At 39.6% G+C, this 21069-nt stretch overlaps 2 protein-coding genes across 3 annotated transcripts in view; both read right to left on the reverse strand.

Moving 5' to 3' along the window:
• LOC101174611 (splicing factor, arginine/serine-rich 15) overlaps positions 1 to 1338 on the reverse strand; it is a 29901-nt gene extending 28563 nt beyond the window's left edge. For both annotated transcript variants that reach the window (XM_020708120.2, XM_011482333.3), the window contains exons 1-4: positions 1103 to 1338; positions 529 to 612; positions 311 to 355; positions 22 to 183 (exon numbers count right to left, since the gene is read on the reverse strand). In XM_020708120.2, coding sequence (XP_020563779.1) covers positions 22 to 183; positions 311 to 355; positions 529 to 612; positions 1103 to 1132 — 321 coding nt within the window. In that variant the 5' untranslated portion in view covers positions 1133 to 1338. The remainder of the gene's footprint in view (positions 1 to 21; positions 184 to 310; positions 356 to 528; positions 613 to 1102) is intronic.
• Positions 1339 to 3263: 1925 nt separating this feature from the next.
• On the reverse strand, positions 3264 to 20592 carry urb1 (URB1 ribosome biogenesis 1 homolog (S. cerevisiae)). The gene is made up of 39 exons (XM_023961686.1): positions 20345 to 20592; positions 20098 to 20237; positions 19869 to 20020; positions 19659 to 19785; positions 19483 to 19579; positions 18099 to 18184; positions 17890 to 18015; positions 17674 to 17798; positions 17400 to 17595; positions 17188 to 17325; positions 16938 to 17111; positions 16728 to 16860; positions 16521 to 16643; positions 16336 to 16448; positions 16108 to 16221; positions 13874 to 13990; positions 13318 to 13456; positions 13041 to 13199; positions 12726 to 12925; positions 12433 to 12651; positions 12169 to 12357; positions 11253 to 12090; positions 10968 to 11166; positions 10712 to 10898; positions 10575 to 10633; positions 10300 to 10487; positions 9988 to 10098; positions 9835 to 9898; positions 9586 to 9754; positions 9341 to 9443; positions 8114 to 8274; positions 7929 to 8040; positions 7731 to 7837; positions 7479 to 7622; positions 6571 to 6680; positions 6288 to 6494; positions 5905 to 6146; positions 4249 to 4800; positions 3264 to 3940 (listed from the first exon to the last, which is right to left on the reverse strand). The coding sequence occupies exons 1-39, from the start codon at positions 20469 to 20471 to the stop codon at positions 3750 to 3752; spliced, it is 6738 nt and encodes a 2245-aa protein (XP_023817454.1). The 5' UTR covers positions 20472 to 20592; the 3' UTR covers positions 3264 to 3749.
• Between the last annotated feature and the right edge of the window lie 477 nt (positions 20593 to 21069).

The raw sequence follows: 21069 nt of genomic DNA on the forward strand, positions 1-21069 counted from the left end.
TCTGAAAAAGAAAGGAAGTACCTTATCATCCTCTGGACATAGAAAAAGGTAATGGAAGGTATCTGCAAAGTTCTTCAAGAACCTGGGTCCGAAAACATCCTTTTCAACACCAAACTGGTGACGGGATTGTCGAACAATGGAATCAACAACATATAATCCGGGAACTTTTAATTCTGGCTTGCACTGAAAAACAATGAAACAAAAATTTTAATCATTTACTTCATGTTGCTTGCTGTGGTTTATATGAAAAAAAATTCATGTTTAAAATGAGTGTATTTAAATGTTTGACCATCATTTGCCAATGCAATACCTTCTTGATGAACTTCTCAACAATCTGAACAACATGTTTGTAAAGCTGTTAAAGAAAAATAAGTCAGATTAGTACAGTGTGTTCAATTTTTTTCAAATATATCTACAACACTTAAAAACGGAATGGAAATGTAACTCGTGTAAATATATATCTCCATCTCTCGTGTGAACATATCTCATGTAAAACGAAAATAATAATAGAAAAAACAAGACATTTACCTTTATTGCTTTAATAGCTGCTTTAGTTACAGACATCATTTTAGCTCGGGATATTGGGGGCTTCATGTCAATCATGGAGAACAGCTGGGGGATATTGAAGAAAACATTTATTTTTGTCCAGTTAAAAACAGAAAAACACGAAAAAGCACAAACACTGTCAAGGTCCCTAGTGGTTGGTGTGGGTTTCTTCTTCAGCGCACACATTTAAAAAACAAACGTAATTCAAACAATTGTACTAAAATATGCCCCGACGACGTTAATAAAGAGTTGTTTATTCTCCCTACTTTCATTAGAGTAGGTAATCGTTATTGTGTAACATCTGCGTACAGACTGCCTAGGCTGCGGCGGCCTTGTTGTCTCACTGGACGTTACGCAAATTCTAAAGCTGCTGATTAAACATTACAAACTTACAACAGTAATATATATATTAAAATAATTAAACGAGAAAGGGGTTTTGTGTGTTCGAGTATGAAGCAGAAACCGCAAACTCCGAACTAAACTATGAAATTAGAAGTTAGCTTCAAGGTTAGCTAACAGATTTAGCATCAGATACCGGAACACTAGTAAAGTTTACCTCCATGTTGAATGCGTTGACTGCCTCCATCACTCTAAGTTAATGTTGAAAACAGGTCGATTATAGCGCTCTTTTAGGTGACTCTAACACAAAGATAAACATTTAAATAAATGTTCCAATTAAAAAACTAGCGCTAGAACAACTGTGTCGAACATATACATTTGGATAGCCACGCTAGGAGGATCTTTGCTTAGCAGCAGCCTTTCGCGGCCTTGGACTGTTCCACTCTGAAAATGTCGAGGGCAAATTACGTTAAAGTCAACATGTGGGATGGTACGTTCCAGGATCACTGAGAGGAGAGTTCAAAAATAATTTTAGAAACGCTTGAAAGAAACTTTTTTTTTTTTTAATATTTATTTTAAAGTTATTTTCAGGCATCCTTTCATCTATTTTTCAAATGGACCGTTATTTAAAAAAAAAAAAAAAAAAAAAAAAAACAGAAATGACTATTTTTTTCAACAAACTTTATTTTACATTTTTCAACTTACAGAAATTAACAGTCACTTGCACAATACACGATTGTTAATATCAAACACACATATAAGATCGAAAAAAACAGAAATGACGAGTAACAACTAACTGCATCAAGACAAACGCGGGGGGGGGGGGGGGGGGTAAATGTAAAATACAACCAAAATAAAAGTAAAATTATGCCTGACAAAGGTAGGAGAGATGACAGGTTTCAACCGCGTTTTCTGTTAGGTTTCTTTTTTTACCTTTCTTTCTTTTAATGTAATCTCTGGAAAGTAATACTAATAGTAAAGACCTTTGGTGTTTTCTTGTTAAATTCAATTTGATAGTATTTCTTGTTAGTAAAATCAAGAAATTTATCAAATAGAATAGTAAAAATGTTTTGGTTTTGATTATCAGTAAAACCAAACAGCATGTTTATTCGTGTCAAGAAAATAAATATGTAGTTAAATTATGAGTCATTATAAGAAGAAGAGAGTTGCTCCAAATTAATTTAGTATGCTTACAGGTCTTAAATGTTAATGTTTTTTATTCTTATTTATTCCATCCACAAGAGAATAAACCTGTTTAGTTTTGTAAACCACATGACACCAGCTAGAATTGGGCAGAAACGCCTTCTAGTGGTCATATATCTGCACACAAGCAGAGAACTCTGAGCAGGAAGAAAACATCGTCCTCCCTAAGTTTGCATTCATGTGAGTTAGACTATTACTTTTGTCCTTATGGAGCGGGGGAAGAAAATCTCCATTTCTCACGTGTTTGTGTCTTTTTTTTCAGGAACAGAACACGTTTATCAATAAATGACACGCTGGTTGCAGCAGGAAACATAACCGGTGATGTTTTGTACGAATGGGAGTACTACTATGATTATCTTGATCCAGTTATTGTGGATGCCAGCAAACTGAAATACAACAAATGTAAGTTTTTAGATTCTTTTTACTTCATTTTTTTCAGCTCCCTCATTACTATTATTATCATTATCTCTTTTTCAGACTCAATTGTCATAATTCTCTGGATTTCTTTGGTTGCATTTGTGGGATTTCTCTTTCTCACCTTGAATCTCATGTCTGTTACTGGGAGTATGCCAAAGTAAGCGAGATGATTTATTAAAATCAAGAATACAATTGGAATCTGAATGGTTTTAAACCCACATAAGGGTATTTAGGTCATTTTTTCCCTGTTATTCTTATTGCAGGAGGCGCAGACTTAGGAGAAATGAAACCTACAGAGAATCTACGGCTTGAACAGAAAGAAGCTCCTAATGCTTAATATGTGAATACGTTAGAGGTAACCATGTCCACATAATAGACATGTCCTTTTTTAATACTAAAACATGCTATATAATATGAAGGATTTGTGTAATAATTCCAAATAGACAAATTCAAATAACGTAGCTCAGTGCTTACTGACCTCCAATGGAGTTTCTTTGATACACGGCACACAAAAATCTGTCAAAAAGATTTAGATCAACTTGTGATACATACATTTAACTGGTTGTGAATGAGTCAATCAGTTAATGATTGTGAACTAAGTTCACAATTAACCAAGTTACTCTAACTTAGTTAGAGTAAGTAAACTAACTAAGTTTGAGTTAGTTTACTTACTAACGCGTAGGTCTATAGTCAACAGTAAATCTCTATATGCTACGTTTCTGTATTGCATCTTTCTAATAAAATCTCCAGACTCCATGTGCAAATGGAGGCTCTGTTAGGGGAACAGCCCTTTATTTCAGAACTTATTTCACTATTCATTTGACATAATGGCTTTTCAGTATATCTTACCTTTATTTTAAAATTTATGATTTTTTTTTTAAATATTGTTCATTTTTGCTCAAAGATTAATAGTTATCTAAAAAATATGCATAAAAACACCAGGGGAGCATGTTGTTTTCTGACAACAGACATTTGGTAAACACTTGTTTTATAATTCTGCAAACATTAAAAGTCTGATTAAGCCAAAATATGAGACATTTTCTTTACATTCTGTGAACTTTCCATCTCTTTCATATCTCCACATTTCTACTTCCCTTAAAAAACACAGAAATTTACATTATAGCTCAAAAGTTTCAGAAATATTGTTCTATGAATTTCAATACCAGAGAAATAAAGTCAAATTATGTTACAGGTTCATAGTTAATATGTACAATTGGGTCATACAAAAGTGGGAAATATCTAATTTAAATCTTTATGGCAACAATCTCTTCACAGATGGCTCTGACAGCGGTTTGTGTCTTTGATGATTTGGATCCTTTTGGTTTCTGGTTCTTGGTTTTGGTCACCAAACCGACATAAGACAGGAAGAGTTCTGCTGAAGCTGCTCCGCTCCACAACTCGTGGATGAACATGGACAAAAGGAACAGCCCTGCTTCTGGAAAAGAAAACAACAGCAGCAAATTAGAAGAAAATAGTGCGCAGTGTGGTACTTTTCCATTTACTCCGTCTTTAGGTCCAGATGAGAAAAGAACATGACAGAATCAGAACTCTTATTGGGTCATGTCCGAGCCAGAACCAACAAAAAAATGTTACGTTTTGGTTCAATTTACGTGTTATTAGGCTGAACAAGGAAAAATAAAAGTTGTATTAAAAAGAACTTCTGGTCTGTATGGTAACAAGTACAATAAAAAGGCACAGAAGTTCAATGTATAAATAGAGTTTCCCAGAATCCTTTGGTCTTACCTTGTCTGGACTCATGAGAAGGCTCTTGAATGCAGGCGGACATCACCGCCCGGTGGTAGTCCGTCAGCTGACCTTCTGTCTCCAACATGCGGATCATGATGTGGGTAAACCTCTTTAAGGTTGCTGTGGAGCTGGAGTCCGTTTCAAAGGAGCGATGGTAGAGACAGAGCAGGTCTGCTTTCAACCCAGGATCCAACATCACCGCTTTCACCATCTTCCTGTGTCTCTGAACAGCCTTTTCAAACCACAGCAGGAACTGTTTTGCTTTGTCGTCTTCGTACGCGTCCTCCAGCAGCCACTTCAGAGACCACCTGGTGAGCAGGTGTGCAGTGTCGCAGGCCAGCAGGCGGGGCTCCAGCCCGTCTTTGGACACAGCCGACTGGGCTTCAGAGGAGTGAAGCTCAGGCTCCCAGTGAATGAAGATGCTGCAGAGGGAAGGTTTGCACTCTCGCAGGAGACTTTCCTGTTTGTCACCTTCATCATCCTCTGCTGAGTTCTCCCCTCGCGTGCGGGAGGAGTACCGTTTACCTCGGAATTTATCTTTCCCCATCCCTAAAGTAGAAGCAGAAGGAAAAAAAGAACATTGTGTTTCATTCATGACATAAGGGTTTATAGTAATGAAAAAAAAATGTTTTAACGTTTACATTGCTGGACAAGATTAACAAAACAGGAATTTTTAATTTCCAACCGAGAACAGGGGGTTCAAAAAACAGAATATAAAATACATTTCTTTAAAAAACAGGGGATTATTACTAGGACACAGAAAGTTTAGAATAGCCCAAGGTATTTTAAATCAGGTTAAGTTGGTTATCAATGATCAATGAATGATCAATGAATAAGCTTGAAATGGTACCAAGGTAACTTGAGAACATAGAAGTTAAAGAAAAAAAAAAAGGAAATGTTCTCTAAAAACGGAAAATAGGAAATATTTCAGAGTTACACAAAAATGATTCTTTCCAGGGAGCATGGAAAAAAAGTCACAATTTAAAGCTGTTTATGCTCAACAGAGATTTATGATGTCTTTAAAAGTAATTCCTACATGTCCTTCGATGTTTGTCGATATCTTTACACAAAAGCAGTCCAGGAACACAGTGTTGTATCAAACTCTCAGGAGCTTTAGCTCACGGGTTTGTGTTACAAAAAGTAATGTATTGTTTTAAAAAAAGGGGAATTAACAAGTGTGTTATAGAAAAAATGCAAAGAAAGACAAGCGTAAGTGAGCATAGCTGATTAAAAGGCACACAAAAAAAAGAATCAAATAAGGTAAATATCAACTTTTACCATCTTTAAATTTGATTGGTGGTAAAAATTCTGCACAAAACTTTATTATCACAATATTTCTGTGTAGAAAAACAATAATAAAAAACCAGCACATGTTAATATGAAAAGGTACTGCAGCATTTAAAAAAAAAAAATGCATTTTGTTTTCTTTGCAATCCGTTGCCCTATAATAAATTATGAAATAACTCTGAAGCCGTTTATTTAACGTCTATATCATAATAATGTGCTTTCTTTGCCCTAAAACTCGTACAATGAATAGCTTACTAAAAACGTCACCAGTACAGGTTTGTGAAAGACCTTTATTGTGTATTTTTATAGTGTTTTGCTTGTTGTTTGGATAAAAACAACATATTTGTATGTTTTAAGAGAACTCACCCATCAGCTCTGCCACTTTGTGCCTATTAGACAGCTCCTGGATTTGGCTGAGCAGGGCTGCGTTATGGGACAAAGTGGCCCAACAGTGGAGCAGCGTGAGGCTTTCGGCGCTGGACAGTGGTTGTGGACGGAGCGTCAGCCACTCTGCTTGTTTGTTTACACTGAGAGCTGTCCCACGATGCATCAGTGCAGTGCTCAGCATCTGCACAAACATGCTGAGCTGAGCGGCCTTCACTCCCAACCTGGATGGTGGGTCACAAAAACACAAGCATCCTTGAGTAAAGGACAGCATTTATTTGATGTTCTCTGACATTTCAACTCCCAATCATTCAGACTGTCAGCAGCCTGAAAACAGAGTGACATGTTTTTCCTGCAGCATTTACCTGAGGTGCCTGCAGACTGCTGATGCTGCACACAGGAACTCATTGATGAACGGCAGAGGGAGATATTTCACCGCTCCTTGTGGCTTCTCCCCTGAAGGTGAGGAGGCGCCGGCTCCATCGGCCTTCTTTTCCTTCTCCCCGAGGTTAGTGAACCACAGCACACAGAGCAGATCCACGACGGAACACAGCAGCTGCTGCGTCAGGTTCCTGAGGAATATAATACAGTAAACAGAATGAATAGAATGTAATGACGTTATTTCTACTAAAAAATGTAAGATCTTACTTTTTTTCAATGAAGTGTATCATCCAGCTCAGGATTCCGCTGCTCTTGGTGAGGTTATAAGCTCCTTTTGTCACGCGTGCAGCTTTACACAACACCCTGATGATCTGTACCTGTGCAGACATTTACATTTTAATAGACCCACACTCCAAACTTTGAGTTTTACTTTAAGACCCACTCCAATGAAAACGTTTTTTTTTGGTGATTTCTCATGAAAAATGTGTGGCATTTTTCTCATGATGGAGGACATATATATATATAACGAAAATTAAGCTTAAAATTGCATTTCTGATTTATTTCTTTATTCAAATTATTGTGCATCACATGCAAATGAAATTAAAGTGGTTAGAAAAAGAGTAGACGCCTAGATCCAGGTACGTCTTTGTTTTCCTCGTCCGAACTGTCATTTGTCTAAAAACTGTACGGCTGGATAGCCCCAATATTGCTCGCCATCTTTGTTGCACGATAATGTTCAGGTTTGAGGGTCTGTAATCTAGTCAGAGAAATTGTAAACAGAGAGCTCTCAGCAACAGGAAGGTGGGGCTATTGCCGCTCTGTAGAAACTATGTCCTAGAAAACGACATTATTATTCTGAATAAAAGCGGCCTAATCATGATTAAAAGACCACTAGGAATGCTTTTAAAAAAGACCAAAACATGATCGAAGTGGGTCTATAAATAAATCGAAGTAAATCCAAAATATATTAATATTATGTATAATATTAACATTATACATTTCCACATATGAAAAGTTTTCCTTTAATCTTCAGTGTAAGGTAAGATCTTCCCGCAACAGAGTGAATTGCAAAGCTGCAACTGCTGTGGTGTTTCAACACATTTCTCGTGTTTTTTTGAAAAATTTCCAGCCCATCAAAGTCAAAAACTGGATGAAGTGCATTTCCAGCTGTGTACCTGGAAGGTTTCGTCACACAGCGGGCTGCTCCCGAAGCCCAAAAGACTCTGAAAGATGCCTTGTTGGTTGCAGAGTTTGAAGCAGTGGTCATCATTTATCCCTTCCCCGAGCACATTTAGGATCCACTCACGTTCCATCTTGTGCTGCAGACAGTAGAAAGTAACACAAACATGACTGACCTTCATTTTAAACATGTCTGAGCTGAACAGATAATGTTTAAACCAACAATATTTATCATATTTGTACTTTACCTCCAGGTCAAAGCTATAGAATAACTTGAAAAATTCTGGGACTCTTTTCAAGTCCAGACTCTGTTGGGACAGCAGAAATTTGTTCAAGACCACGTACATGTGATCCTCTGTAAAACAGGAAAGACGACAGGAGCAGACGTCAGCGACGAGGAAGGTAGTTCAATATCAGGAATCATATAAGGACAGTCTGATACAGACCAGGTCTGAGCATCTGCTGAGCCACTTTGGCAATGTAGGATGTCAGAACAAACGGCACTCTTTGATTCTGCCGTTGAATCCCGTTCTTCACTATGTCCATCAAATACAGCATCTGCTCAGTGAGAACAAAGCTCATCAGTGGTGCAGCATGTGACACGTCACATGTGAAACATGCTAAAGTGTACCTGTCTCTTTTCCCGGAACCGAGCTCCCTCCAGATGTTGGTAGAAAGAACCCAGCACATGGTAAGCGGCAGCTCTCACCTTCGGGTCAGAGCTGCTTAGAGCCATTATAGTGAATCCCAAAGCATGACTGGAGATGAACTTGTGGCAGTCAATGACGCATTCTGTCACACAGCAGGAGAAAGTTACAAGAAATGAACGCAATGAGGAATAAACGCCCGCTGTTGAAAATCAATCCTTCTTTACCCACAATTTAATCACAGCTAGATTCAAAAGCTGGAATCTGATGCTTTCAAGTTTAGCTTTTGAAGTCAGTCTACTTTTATATTGGAACCCTTGACTGTATGTGAGGACTGAGTGACCCCGCCCATCTCAAGCTCCAAACAGGAAGTACCCGCTGGCTCCAAGAAGCCAAATTGCCATAGACTTCTAAAGAGAAATAAACAGCTATTACTCAGTCATTCTATTGGTTAGAATAATCAATCTTGCTCTGCTACCTTTTTTATATAAACATGTTTTTTACTAATCCTTTTTTCCTTTTACATTTTTTTTGGTAGTTCAAGTTATTCTAGTTATAAACAGGCCAACCAGATGCCTCGATAGGTTTGTGGTCTCATGTTGAACATTTGAAATGTCTGATTTGACAAATTCTCTAAACTTTTCTTATAATTTGAAGGGGTGTGGTCTTTTAACGACCTCACTCCTGATTGGCGAGAAGGATTGCCATAGAAATGTTGACTCACACCGAATCACTGTTTACTGACGTCTTCTGGCTCCACCAGGGCAGTGTCCGTACCGCAAAAAACGGTGACTGAATTGACTTAATTCTGTTGGATCTGGAAGTAAACCCTTTTTTATGGGCGACGTCACACTCGGTTGGTCCAGTTCTCAGATACGTTCAATGGTTGGAACTGCTTAAATCTTCTCGTCTATCTTAGCTCCATCACTGTGAGTGGCTGAACTTAATAGCATCGTCCTCTTTTCTTAGCAAACAGCACTGCAGCCATACATCCTTACATGGGCGTTACAACAAACAGGCAGACTCTGATCTAACATAAGAAAAAACGCATCAACTCAGGGAAAAAAAGTGAGAAGAAAGAAGAAAACGTCATTAATATGACATAATTTTTAAAGAATGTGTAGAAAGTAAAGATTTTAAAACAACAACGATCCTGAAGGATTCCAAATATTCTGAGCCTTTGCTATGCATGTTAAAGTGAAATATCCTACCTGGTCTTAGTATGACGCTGAAGAGCGGTAAAAGGAAACAGGGATCATACAGATTACTGAGGTCCTTCACTGCTTTGTTACTGTAAAGCTGTTCCACTTCATCCTAGGAGAGAAAACCCTTCATTAGATTACTTTTTCAAACAAAAAGTAACAGGGTTAGGAATTTTCTCTTAAATAAATCAGTCATCTAATCAAATTGAAATGAATTTACATCTTTGAAAAAAAACCTAATTGTAGATAATAACCTGCAGGATGATCCTGCGTTGCTGTGGAAACTGGGAGATAGTCTGGAGCATCCTGTCAGTCTTCAGCAGAGCCAGCAGCTCATCCGAGCTCGCCTGCTTCCACAGAGAAGCTCCTAGACTTTTCCTGGTTTTATGATGCTCCACAGCCGCAGGGCCCCACAAGAAAGATCTGCACACAGCGATTCCGCATCACCACGTTTATGTCTCAGCCAAATCTACGTCTTTGCTAAACATAAAAATAGGACTTACTGGAATTTCAGGAGGCTAGCTTGATTTCTCTCATATTCCTGAAGAAGTAGTAAAAGTTTCTGATCTGCAAAACCAGATTTGGGAGTTGGGTGAAAAGATAGCTAGGAAAGTGAAAAAGAGCATCCAGATTAGTCCCAGAAAGACATGTTTTACCTGAAGTGGACAGTGTGGCACTATATGCTCCCAGAAGAACAACAAAGTGACTTATATTGCAGACTTTTGGGCATTTTTTGACCACACAGAGAAGAAGAGATACAAGCGCTTCTGAAACAACAAAATAAGAGCACGAATTATTATGCTAGTATTCCAGAAATCCCGCCTGATCTGCTGCCGATTTCCTGGATCAGGTGTGTTTAGCAAATAAGGAGCTTCAATGGCAGGTTGGTTCAAAAAATGTTGGACACCGGATTCTGACACCCCTGCTTTAAGTGAAGGAGGGTTCATTCTTTTCTTAGCTTACAGTACCTTTCTCTGGACTCTTATCTGGTTCTTCCCCGCAGCCCAGCATGGTTGGTAAGAACTGAGAATGGCTGCTGATCATCAGATGTAGCGTGGATAAAGGTAATAAATCCTTCTGGACTTCCTCTTCCCCATACATCACTGCTAACAGGCTACTCAAGGTGTTCAGGAAACAAGAATCTCTGTAGCGATACCTGGAGAATGCAGAAACCATTTTTAAGTTTACGCGGCGTTAAGACTGTTGATTAAAAAAGAAACATCAACTTGGAGAGATTTCCTACTTGAGTCCACTTTTGACAAAACTGTTCCACTCGGATGCAGGGATGTCTTCAGCAAAAGCCTGCGGGAGGAGCAGAAATGAGACAAAGCAGGAACAGCAGCAGCATTCATGAGTGCTGTAGGTACAGTGTGAACACACCAGCAGCTGCTTCAGTGTTTGAAGGACGCTGTGCTCCTGTTCTGTCGCAGCAGCAGACGGATCTTTAGAACCACAGAATGAGGCTGTGAGACACTTCAAAGCAGCAATGGAAACCGATTTCCTCCATTTTTCTAGTTCTTCCGGGTAATCAACGAGTTTATCTGTAATAACATCCACCAATTTCCATCTAAAGAAAAAAAAAAAAGTAAATATAAAAACATTCAAGGTGCGGTCTAAATAAATGTTTAAATATTACCTTTGAAAGCTGTCCGCATTTGGAAGGACACTGGGAAGATAACTTATCAAATCCCAAAAGTCCTTGATGTCTGTAGACAGTTTGATCAGGTTGGCAACAGTTGCTGCAATTTCTCTGTCGTCTGTTAGGTTTCCCAGAATGCCCTGAGGCAATTTGTCCAGAAGAGCCTGTTTTAGGGCTTTTAAAACTTCTTTTTGAACTGAAAAAAAAGAGAAGCAATTTGTATTAAATACTAAACATACTGACATAAATCTAATGATTTGAAACAAAGGATCAAACACGCACCAGCTTTAGGTCGAGCTGGATCTTCTCTGCTTGCGACCTCTAAATAGGTGTTGATCAGTGGAAGGAAAGCTTCTGTTTCCCTTGATAGTTTTGCCATGTTTGCAGGTTCAAGGCACCACAACTCAAAGCAGAGGCGGTGAGAGGAGCAGTTTTGCAGCAGCAGTGAGTTGATGGCCAGAAAGTCTGGGAGAGGTTCCTGGAGGCAGCGTGAGAGCACGTCTGTGTGCATTAGCTTGGCAAAGCTCGGCTCTCTGGACAGAGTCTGGAGCATCAAGGCTGCGGGCTCGGGGCTGGAGCAGGAGAGCAGAAGGGTACTCAAACCCTGAAGGTGTGCCGGTGTCAGAAAAGCACAGTCATCCTCTGAAGTCATAGACGTACGAGTTGTGAGAATTTGCAGCGCCGCGTGACCGTAAATGCTGAGGTCGGACCCGGCCGTCTCACTGCTGACACAAATGAGAGTGTCCTGAGGTTGGAGCAGCAAACTCAAGGCTACTTCCCTCAAATTACTGGAATCCATGTAACTGTGTAAAGACAGGAGAGCTTGGAAAGTTCTGGAGTGACTCTTTGGAGGGTGGGGACGCTTTTCCGATAATTCTTTGAGAACAGCTCGCTTTATTGCACTCATGCAGCCAGAGAGCAGCTCTGCGTGGCAAAGATCCCGAAGAACAGGAGCGCCGATCTGCAGCAGAGTTAGAGTCCCGTCTGTCATCAGAGCACACAGGTGCTTCAGCCTGACGGGCTTCAAGGAGTGAGGAGGCAATGCGGACAACTCCAGAGCCAAGAACCACTGCTCCAAACACGGATGTTTGAAGATGGAACCGAGAGCTGCAACAAGAATCTGAAAACACACGGTGGCAAAAAGAATCAGATTCTCAGCAACTCCCTGAATAAAGAATAACAATATTAAAAATCGTACCTGGTTTTTATTTGTTTCAACCATCGATGACTGATTAACGTCCAGAAATAAATCAGATGCGTCTTGCTCTTCCTCTGCTGGTGCTGCTTCAGAGTTTTGCGTTTCTGCAAAGCTTTGAAGTTTCGTCATCATATCTTGGAGAATTCCCATTAAAGTCTTCAGGAGTGCTGTTCCAGTCTCTTTGGAAAACTATGGAAAAGAGAATTTTTATTTTGTCACATCTTTAGATTTTGCTCAACATTGGGTTGGGGTTTACGATCTCACCGTGCCAAAGTTTTCCACTGTAGATTTCACGTAAAGTAAAACCTGCTTGATTGCAATCGGAAACTCAGCCAGTAACATTGAGTCCAGAGCTGCTTCTATGTTCTTTCTGAAGGTGTTTGTTGTTAAAGTGCTTGGTCCTTGCATGTATGCAGCTTTCATCAGTGTAGAGAAGGAGTTTGACGTTAGTTCTTCGTTGGAGAGGCATGCAGAAGACTTGAACTGTAAAAAAGAAAAATGTTTTTAAGTATTTGTATGAGATTTTAGAACCACAATCTCCATTTCTGAAAACCCACCAGTTCTTCACGGCTCTGCTGAGGCAACCAGCTTGAGTAATACTGGTGGAGGTGAAGAACAGACAGATGAGAGGAAGCCGGAGTTCCAGAAGAGACAAGCTCTTTATCGTAGTGTAGCAGAGCCAGGCATAGGGGGAGCGGGTCTCTCTGACAGTGCAGCACATCAGAGAGCACTGCAGACAGGTATTCACAGACCTCTCCTAACAGACAAAAAAAAAAAACTTCTTATTTCTGACTTAAAATGACAATTTTTTTGATGCTTTAAATACCAAGTGGGTATTTTCTAACTCAGAAAACGTGTATTGATGGATTCACCCTTGTCGGATTTAAGTTTATTCCGAGCTTCCAGGGCAGCGGGTACCACAGCACTGAAGGGGAATGTCTGGATAATGAGCTCTTCACTCAGGGTGGGGCCGAACTCCTCCATCTCCCCTTCACTTCCCTCCATGATGATGTCCAGCATGTCTAAAACATCTGAACAGTATTCATATGGGGTCAAACTTTAGGGAGAAAACAATACTTTTGCACATGTTTATAAATTAAATGCTCAGACTCACAAAATACAAAATTGATTGCGTGTTTAAAACCTCACCATCTATGTGTGAGACCGGCAGACTGCTTGCATCTCCCTCCTGGCTGCTCAGGTTAGCTTGCAGATAAGCTGCCTCCTGGACGAGGCTGGCGACTTTATCTGTGTATTCGTACGAGTTGCACACCAGCTTAACAAACACCTGATGTCAAGAGAAAGATGGGTTATGATCAATTTACAGCATATCTGTGAGATATTTAAAGAGCCACTCCATGGAAATGGTGTTTTTAACATGTTCCTGATTCATTTTTCTCATAATAGAGGACAGAAATAAAAAAATTCAACTTAAATTGTATTTCTGAGTATTTTTTTCTTTATGTCGTTGTGAATCAGGAGCAGACAAATAAATGCTGTTTGAAAAAGATTGTAGTTGAGACGCAGAAAAACTCTGGGTGGGCCACAAGCTCACTGCTCTAGAAAACAACAGTTTTTATTTATTTTTTTTAGCTAAAAAAAGAATTATCATAATTAAAAGACCACTGGGAACGGTTTAAAACTAGATCAAAAGACGATCGGAGTGGGTCTTTTAAGTTATAAAAGCCACTCAGTTGAGACTTACCCGCTCCAAAAACTGGATCACAGTCTCCTGCTGGTTTGGTTTTACTCTGTCCAGCTGATTTAGCCAGAGTTCAAGCTCCATCCACGTGTGCTCAAACACACCAGTATCCTGGAGCACCTGAACACACCACAAGAAAAAACGAATGCAAGGATTTCTACACCTGTTGCTCCTCCTGTAAAGATGAAGTGGTGGTTTAAATCCACCCAATGATACTGAGTGTACACAAGGGAAGGCGCCTAAAATCTGTAGTCTTTGGTACAGCCCAACTGTAGATCTAAACACACCATATCCCAGTTTTAGGCCGGACACCAAATGTAGCCACACATGACCAACCCATATGATGATTGAGCATGATGATTGCTTCAAAGCTCAAACAAGGATGTCAGTGTCTAAACTAGTTTATTACAAATCTACCAAATTTGAGTTCTGTACACAAAAAAAGTCGTCTAACCCCTTTTATGCTGTGACAGTAAAATAAATCTGTGCAGAAACAAACAGCAGCATTAAAACAAAACATCTAAAATAAGAGTTCTGGTCAAACTAAAGGCACCAAAAGAGAAAAGTGACTTTATTTCAAAAACAATCACAATTTTTTGAGGAATGTCATTGTTTTGTTTATTTGCTAAACTGTAAAACAATATCCAAAAAAGTCTTTTATGAATGTGCTCCAGAAAAAGGTCAGTTCTAAGTGATTAGAAATCTTCTGAAGGAGAAAATAGGAAACTGAAAAGTAGCACGCAAGTACAAAAATTATGTTTGAGTATCAAGTAATATTAATATGCAAATATGGTCTTTTAGACGTACAGTATATGGATTGTAAACTATGAAAAGTACACCCCTACAGTACCCAATTTATTTCTACTTCTTAAGTAAGGTTAATTACTTTTTCATGTAAAAACTATTTTTAGATTTTTGGCATGTTTGTCTCTGACTGATTTTTACGGATATTGGAGCTCCAATAACTTTATCCCCATTGGCATCTTTATTTATTTTCCGCTATAAAAAAGTCACTTATGTTCTCGCTTTCACATAGAAGCTAAATTGAGATCAGTTGGCAGCCAAAGTGGTTTGATACATATTTGCATAAATAAGTGTCATGGGTTTAATAGGAATCTATTCTTGCCCATCTTCTTGAATGGGACCCGTAAAAATGCTTCCTCTAGGCCAGTGCTTCTCAATTATTTTTTGCCAGGCCCCCCCTAGGAAAAGAAAATGTTTCGCGCCCCCCCTGACCCCCCCCATACCCCCCCCCCCCCCCACACACACACACACACACAGACACACTCGCGCGGTGACAATACATCAGGTCAGTATCTATAAAATTTGTATACCTAAAATTGTATCTTTTAACACTAACAAAAGAAAAAAGCAAAATAAATCCACTTTCAACAAATATTAACTTTATTTAGCCACAGAAACCCTGTTCTAGTCTAAAACAGAAAAGAAGCTGAAAGTACCTGAAATAAAAAAAATCTGTCATTCCTTATTTAAACTAGAAACATTTTGACCAACTGAACCATTTGATGCTGAAAAAAATAATTCAATCAATAAATAATATTAAATCTAAATTGATCTGAAACATTAACACAGCAGCACCAATATATTTAACGTTTTTAGTCTGAAGAAATAGGTAAAAACGTGCTGATTTTTTTTTTCTAAATGACGGATTGTTTATTTCTGATCTCATAAAAGTGCAGCTGTTTTCCTGCATTACCTGCTGTCTTTATGTCTGTCTGACACTAACTAAACCACAGGCAGACAAAGAAAACATGGATGGAAAATAAAGACACGTCATCAAAATGTCTACAATAGTTCATAAAGAATGACATTGTTAGCATGAGTTTAGGAATCTAAGGGCAGCGGTGATCTTGGGCAACAGGCAGCGGTAGCAGTGGTCCGCGTGCCCCGATTCCCCTGGCAGACAGGGCCCACACCACCCCTCCCCTTTCGTTCTCACTCGCGCAGCCGCGGACAGACAGAACAGACAATAGGAACCGAATAGTGGACCAGATTATTTTCCAAGCACTGAGCCGCTGTCACCGCTGCCCCCACGTTAAATTTGCGCACCGGACAAACCTGTGCCTAAAACCGCCACCACCGCGCGCCCCCCCTGGCATCGCTTCGTGCCCCCGCCCCACTATTTGAGAAGCACTGCTCTAGGCACAAAACCTTGATAGACCGGCCCAGCATAAACCGTGCACATGCTGGGCTGTCCCTCACAGTGCATGTCTTACTTTGACAACCAGCTTCTGTGTGGAAGATCTCAGGTGACTTCTGCTGCTGCTGATAAACATCTTGAGAAGCAGATAAAGAACAGACTTTTCTGCAGAGTCGGCATCTGCAACTTCCTGTTTGGAGAAAGCGCAAAAAAAAACACTTCAGTATAGATGATAACTGGAGAAAAAATAAATAATCAAAAATAGAAAATAAACGTTAAAAAGAGCAACATTTGGTGTGTTTACCTGAATGTGAAACCAGGAGAATTTGCTTGCTGGTAGATCTAAAGCTAACTGGAGTATCTGATACTGTAAGACTGGAGGAACCTCTTCCTTCATTCCCTTCTCTGAGACTATCCCTGAAAATGTTTGACAAGGGATTTCAGCAAATACTGTAGAACATCAAGCATAAAAATGTCAATGTTCTTCACCTTTTAGGAGTTTGCTGAAATCAAATTTGCACTGTAGAACCAGGTGGGGCATGACCCTCTGGTAAAGGCAAATGACTTGAAGAATCAAAGCCTTCAGCAAAACGACTTCAGTCGTCTCAGCAACTGCAAATACAAATCTCAGCTGTTTCTCAGCCTTTTTAAAAGACTGATGAAAACAATAGAGATGCATGTTTTGAAGCTTTTTACCTGGCAGGTCAGTTTTGGTTTCAGCCAGGTCAGCACTCCCGTCACCCGTAGATTTATTATCGTCGCCTTCAGTTTTTTCCTTCTTGCTCAGTGACTGCCATGTCGAAATGATGGTCGTCATGTCAGGCAAAATCTGGACCACAAAAAAAAATAAGTAAACCACATCAGAGAGGTATGAATGTGTGACATAAGGTGCCTCTGTTAGCTTACTTTGCCAAGTGCCTCCCTGTACTGCTGCACCAACTGCTCCATCATCTCTGCAGAGTAAACATCGGACCTTTCCCACACCGCCTTGTCCAGAAGGTACTCTATATTCTTACTGGTTCTTTTCAGTACGAAGTTTATCACTGACACAGTCGTGAGCTGCACCTTATTGTTAGCAAGCTGTCAACGAAGCAAAGATATACTTAACATTTTCCTTTTTTGGGTTTCTTACAAAATAAGAGGTTGGGTGACTTACACTGAGGCCCTGGGTGAAGAAGGTCTTATTGCAGACCGGAGGAAGAGAAATGACCATAATCATGGAGATCAGGCGGCTCAGAGGGATCATCTCACCGAATTGAAAAACTGTGGAGATGTCAGGCTGCGCCTCATAGATCTGGTCAAGTAATTCGCATGAATTGATTACAATGAAACACGTCTGAATACAACAAATATGCTTGCAGTAGCTACCTTTTTCAGCAGATTAACATTGTCTTGCCAGGCACTTTTGAGGCGAGGGGTGTATGAATACTGAGTCTCTTTGAAGTATCGGGACAGAATGTCAGGACTGTTTTTCAGGATATTGACCACCAGCTCTGCAACCAGCTCATCCTCCGTTGCCTGCTTTAGCCCCACCAAGAACTGAAGCAAGACAATGTTGCCACCTCTGCAAGTATTTGAAACAACCGGATTGTTACAACATTTCTGGCAAATTGAAAATATCCTTGGAATGATAAAGACGTACCCGCCAGCGGTTCCGAAGTGGGCATCATGAAAGATGATGCCGTGCTTACGCGAGCAACAAAGCTCAAGCAAAAAGCGGTGAACAAGTTTTCGAACCACCGATACCCCAGACGAGTCTTGTACCATCTACAAGTGTGTGAAGTAAAGAGAAGTGTGTTATAACACGTGTTAGTTGTGCTGGCTGCAGCTTACGCTAAAGACGATGCCAGTCACTCACATCACAGTCATCAGTGGTGGCGTCTGGAATCCCCTTCCATCTGTACAGAGAGGCGATGTTGCTCAACACCACAGGAGTAAAAAACCGCACTTTCTGGGTTTTACTTATTGCTTTGTTAAGCACAACCTGCGGAAAACACACACAGATAAAAAAAATTAATAGATTTGAACAAAAATATATGATTTGGGTTCATTTTTCAATGCACTTACCCTTGTCATCAGTGTAGACAAAATCAAATTGACCGTAGACATCCTGTCCTCCCTCACGCCCGAACTCAAGATGTGCGGAAGGAGCTCTGAGCAAAATAAGAAAGTCACCCACACAAAAAATACTCTCTTGAGCGCGACAAATATTTGTCTGTACAAGATGCCCAAGCTAGTGGCAACTCAGAAAACACCAGCCTGTATTGAGCTGCACTTTGTGTTCCAGCTAACTTCCAAAGGAGATATTTAAATAAAACAGTTTTTGCTAAATATATTGTCAATTGTAATTTTTGTAAAAAAAAAAAAAAAAAAAAAAAAAAAAAAAAAAACGATTCAAATCGGAAATTGAATTTGGTGTAGAAAAAGGGAATTAAATTTTTGGCCACATCAAATCAAACTTTATTTATATAGCACTTTTCCTATAAAAAACATAACACAAAGTGCTTTACACTAAAACAAAAAATAAAAAAAAGTTGGCTGTAGGAAGCGCTAATATTTAAGACCTCCCTCTCTGTGAACAGCCGCATTGACAGCCAAATGCAGCATCACAGGCGGGGACCGCTCCACCACAGCTAAGCGGTGATGCAGGTCCCCATCTAGAGCTGCAGTGGCTGAACAGCAGCCGCCCCAGAGGGGAGGACCCGACTGAGGAAGCACCAGAAATAAATTATTAAAATGAGAATTAAAAAGTAAACATACTGATAAAAGCAATAAACAATAAAACATTGAAATAAGGAATATTAAAATAAATTACTAATAATCTAGTGTAAATGCATGAAACTAAAAAAAATAGATAAATACAAATAAAATAAATAACAATATTAAAAGTAGTCAAATTAGCTCAAAGCCTGGTTAAAATGATGGGTCCTGAACCTTTTCTTAATCTTAAAGCGCTATCGCCGGCTGATTTTCACCCGAGCAGAACTACATGAATTTCAATATGTCGCGTGTCACGTAGTCTGTGCTTTCACCAGGGAGGTCTCACATGTCCCAGGAATGGGTGAACCAAAGACCAAGTTTCTAGTATAATATTATTTTTTTAAAGAATTTTTTTAAGCATGTTTTCAGAAACATCATATGTATTTCTGTTTCAATTTTGTTTACAGATATCACAGTTGAAAATAAAAGAAAACCACTAATGTATCATGTGTTGTTATGTTTTGATCTGTTTTTTATGACAAGTACTGTTTTTGGGTATACTATATTGGGTAAAAATTACTCAGCAAAAGTGATGGCGTCACTATTTATAAGTACAATGTTCTAGGGTTAAAGCAACTATGCTCTCTGCGGCTCTCAGGTCCTATGGCTGACTGTTCCATAAACGAGGGCCATAGTGCTGAAAAGATGCCTCTCCATCCAGCCTTACCTATATTCTACAAATAAAACTTACCTTTAACTTCTAATATTTGCCCAATGATTGCACCATCTCCTGACACCAAAAAGGACAAGGCAAACTGAATAAAAGCCAGACGGACATCTGGTCTTCCCTGTGGAAACACACGGAGGAGACTGCATTATTTTACAACATCTACAAAAACACTGCAAAAGAAAAAAGGAGAATCGCACCAGTTTATCCCTTCTCTTCTCCAGTCCTGACAGAGCCTTTATATGAATGTGACTGAAGACTTCTCGAGCAGCTTCCACACCCTGGGACACCATGGTGGACAGTAGATTGAGGCAGTGACGAACGAGTCTGCTCACAACAGTGAAAACACTTTTAAAACGCCAGCAGTTAGGAGGAAACGCAATTTTTTGTGCAGCACTCATTAAACCAACCTATGATTTGCCGAGTGCAGAGATCCCTGCAGAAGTTTCATGTGACTTGAAACAATCTTTCTCACAATCCCATTGCCAACCATGTTGAAGTGGGAGAGGTCGCTGGCTGTCCTCAAAAGAATCACTTCCAAGCTCTCAAAAACCAGCATGGTCTGTGCAGAGGACAGATTGTAGCAGGTTATTATGACCGAGCAGACAGTTCAGACATCCGCCCAGACTACTAACCTACCTCATTTTCTGCGTGCTTCTCTCCTTCCAGCAGTTGGAATATCTCTGCACACTCCATGGATATCTTAAGGTAGCCCTCAACTACATCATACAGATCAAGACAGGGCAATTTCCTCGCAATTGACACGAATGTCTCCAGCCCTGTACATAGGGTAGGCAATCATTTAAGTACAGAAGTTTATAGAGGGTTATATAAATTATATTATTTTAAATATACATCGGGAATAATTATGCATGTGCTTACTTACCCTTCATAGCAGTGGTGGGGTTCTTCAGCATGGCTTTAAATTCAGCCCCATTAAACTCAGGGCTTTTCCCTTTTTTCACTGGAACAGCAGACTTTGCCGAAGCACCGGCGCGGCGCTTTTCTGCCATTTTTATATAATTACAAAAACAAAAACTATTTAAACAAAATGTTCTTACTTTTAACTCATCATGATAGTTTAGCTACGACCCACGTTATAGCAGTGCAAACAGATGGAATTCCGTTTCAGATGATCATCCCCACTGAAACATTTGCTGCCCGAAATAGTTCCGCACTCGGCTGCACAGCAAATACGATTTCAAACTTTTGCTACCTGAATACAATTGTTAAAATAAAATGGCATAATTATTCATATAAACAATTTTGCTTTGAAATGTTAAAATAATGTTTTCAATAAAAAAACGTGTTTTCAATTTTGTTATTTCCTTCCTTTTTTCCCATCTTGTCCATAATGCTCCTCCTGATTTATCTTTTCTTCCCTTGTAGTTAATGGAGGGGGCAAGACTAAAAACCGTTAGCAGACATTAAGGAGATATTTTGCCCTAACCGTGAAGGCATAGTTGTGGTTTAAGCTCGTTGCCCGTTTACTTGAAGGGTAGGGTAGATGGATGCGGTTTTCTACCAAAATGGGGTTTTGACTGTAAATCATTTGACAGACATGCGCAGTGCATGCCATGTATAAATTCAAAATTTGTTTTAAAGTTTTCA

Source organism: Oryzias latipes, chromosome 13 (genome assembly GCF_002234675.1).
Source record: "Oryzias latipes chromosome 13, ASM223467v1".
Lineage (NCBI taxonomy): Eukaryota > Metazoa > Chordata > Actinopteri > Beloniformes > Adrianichthyidae > Oryzias > Oryzias latipes.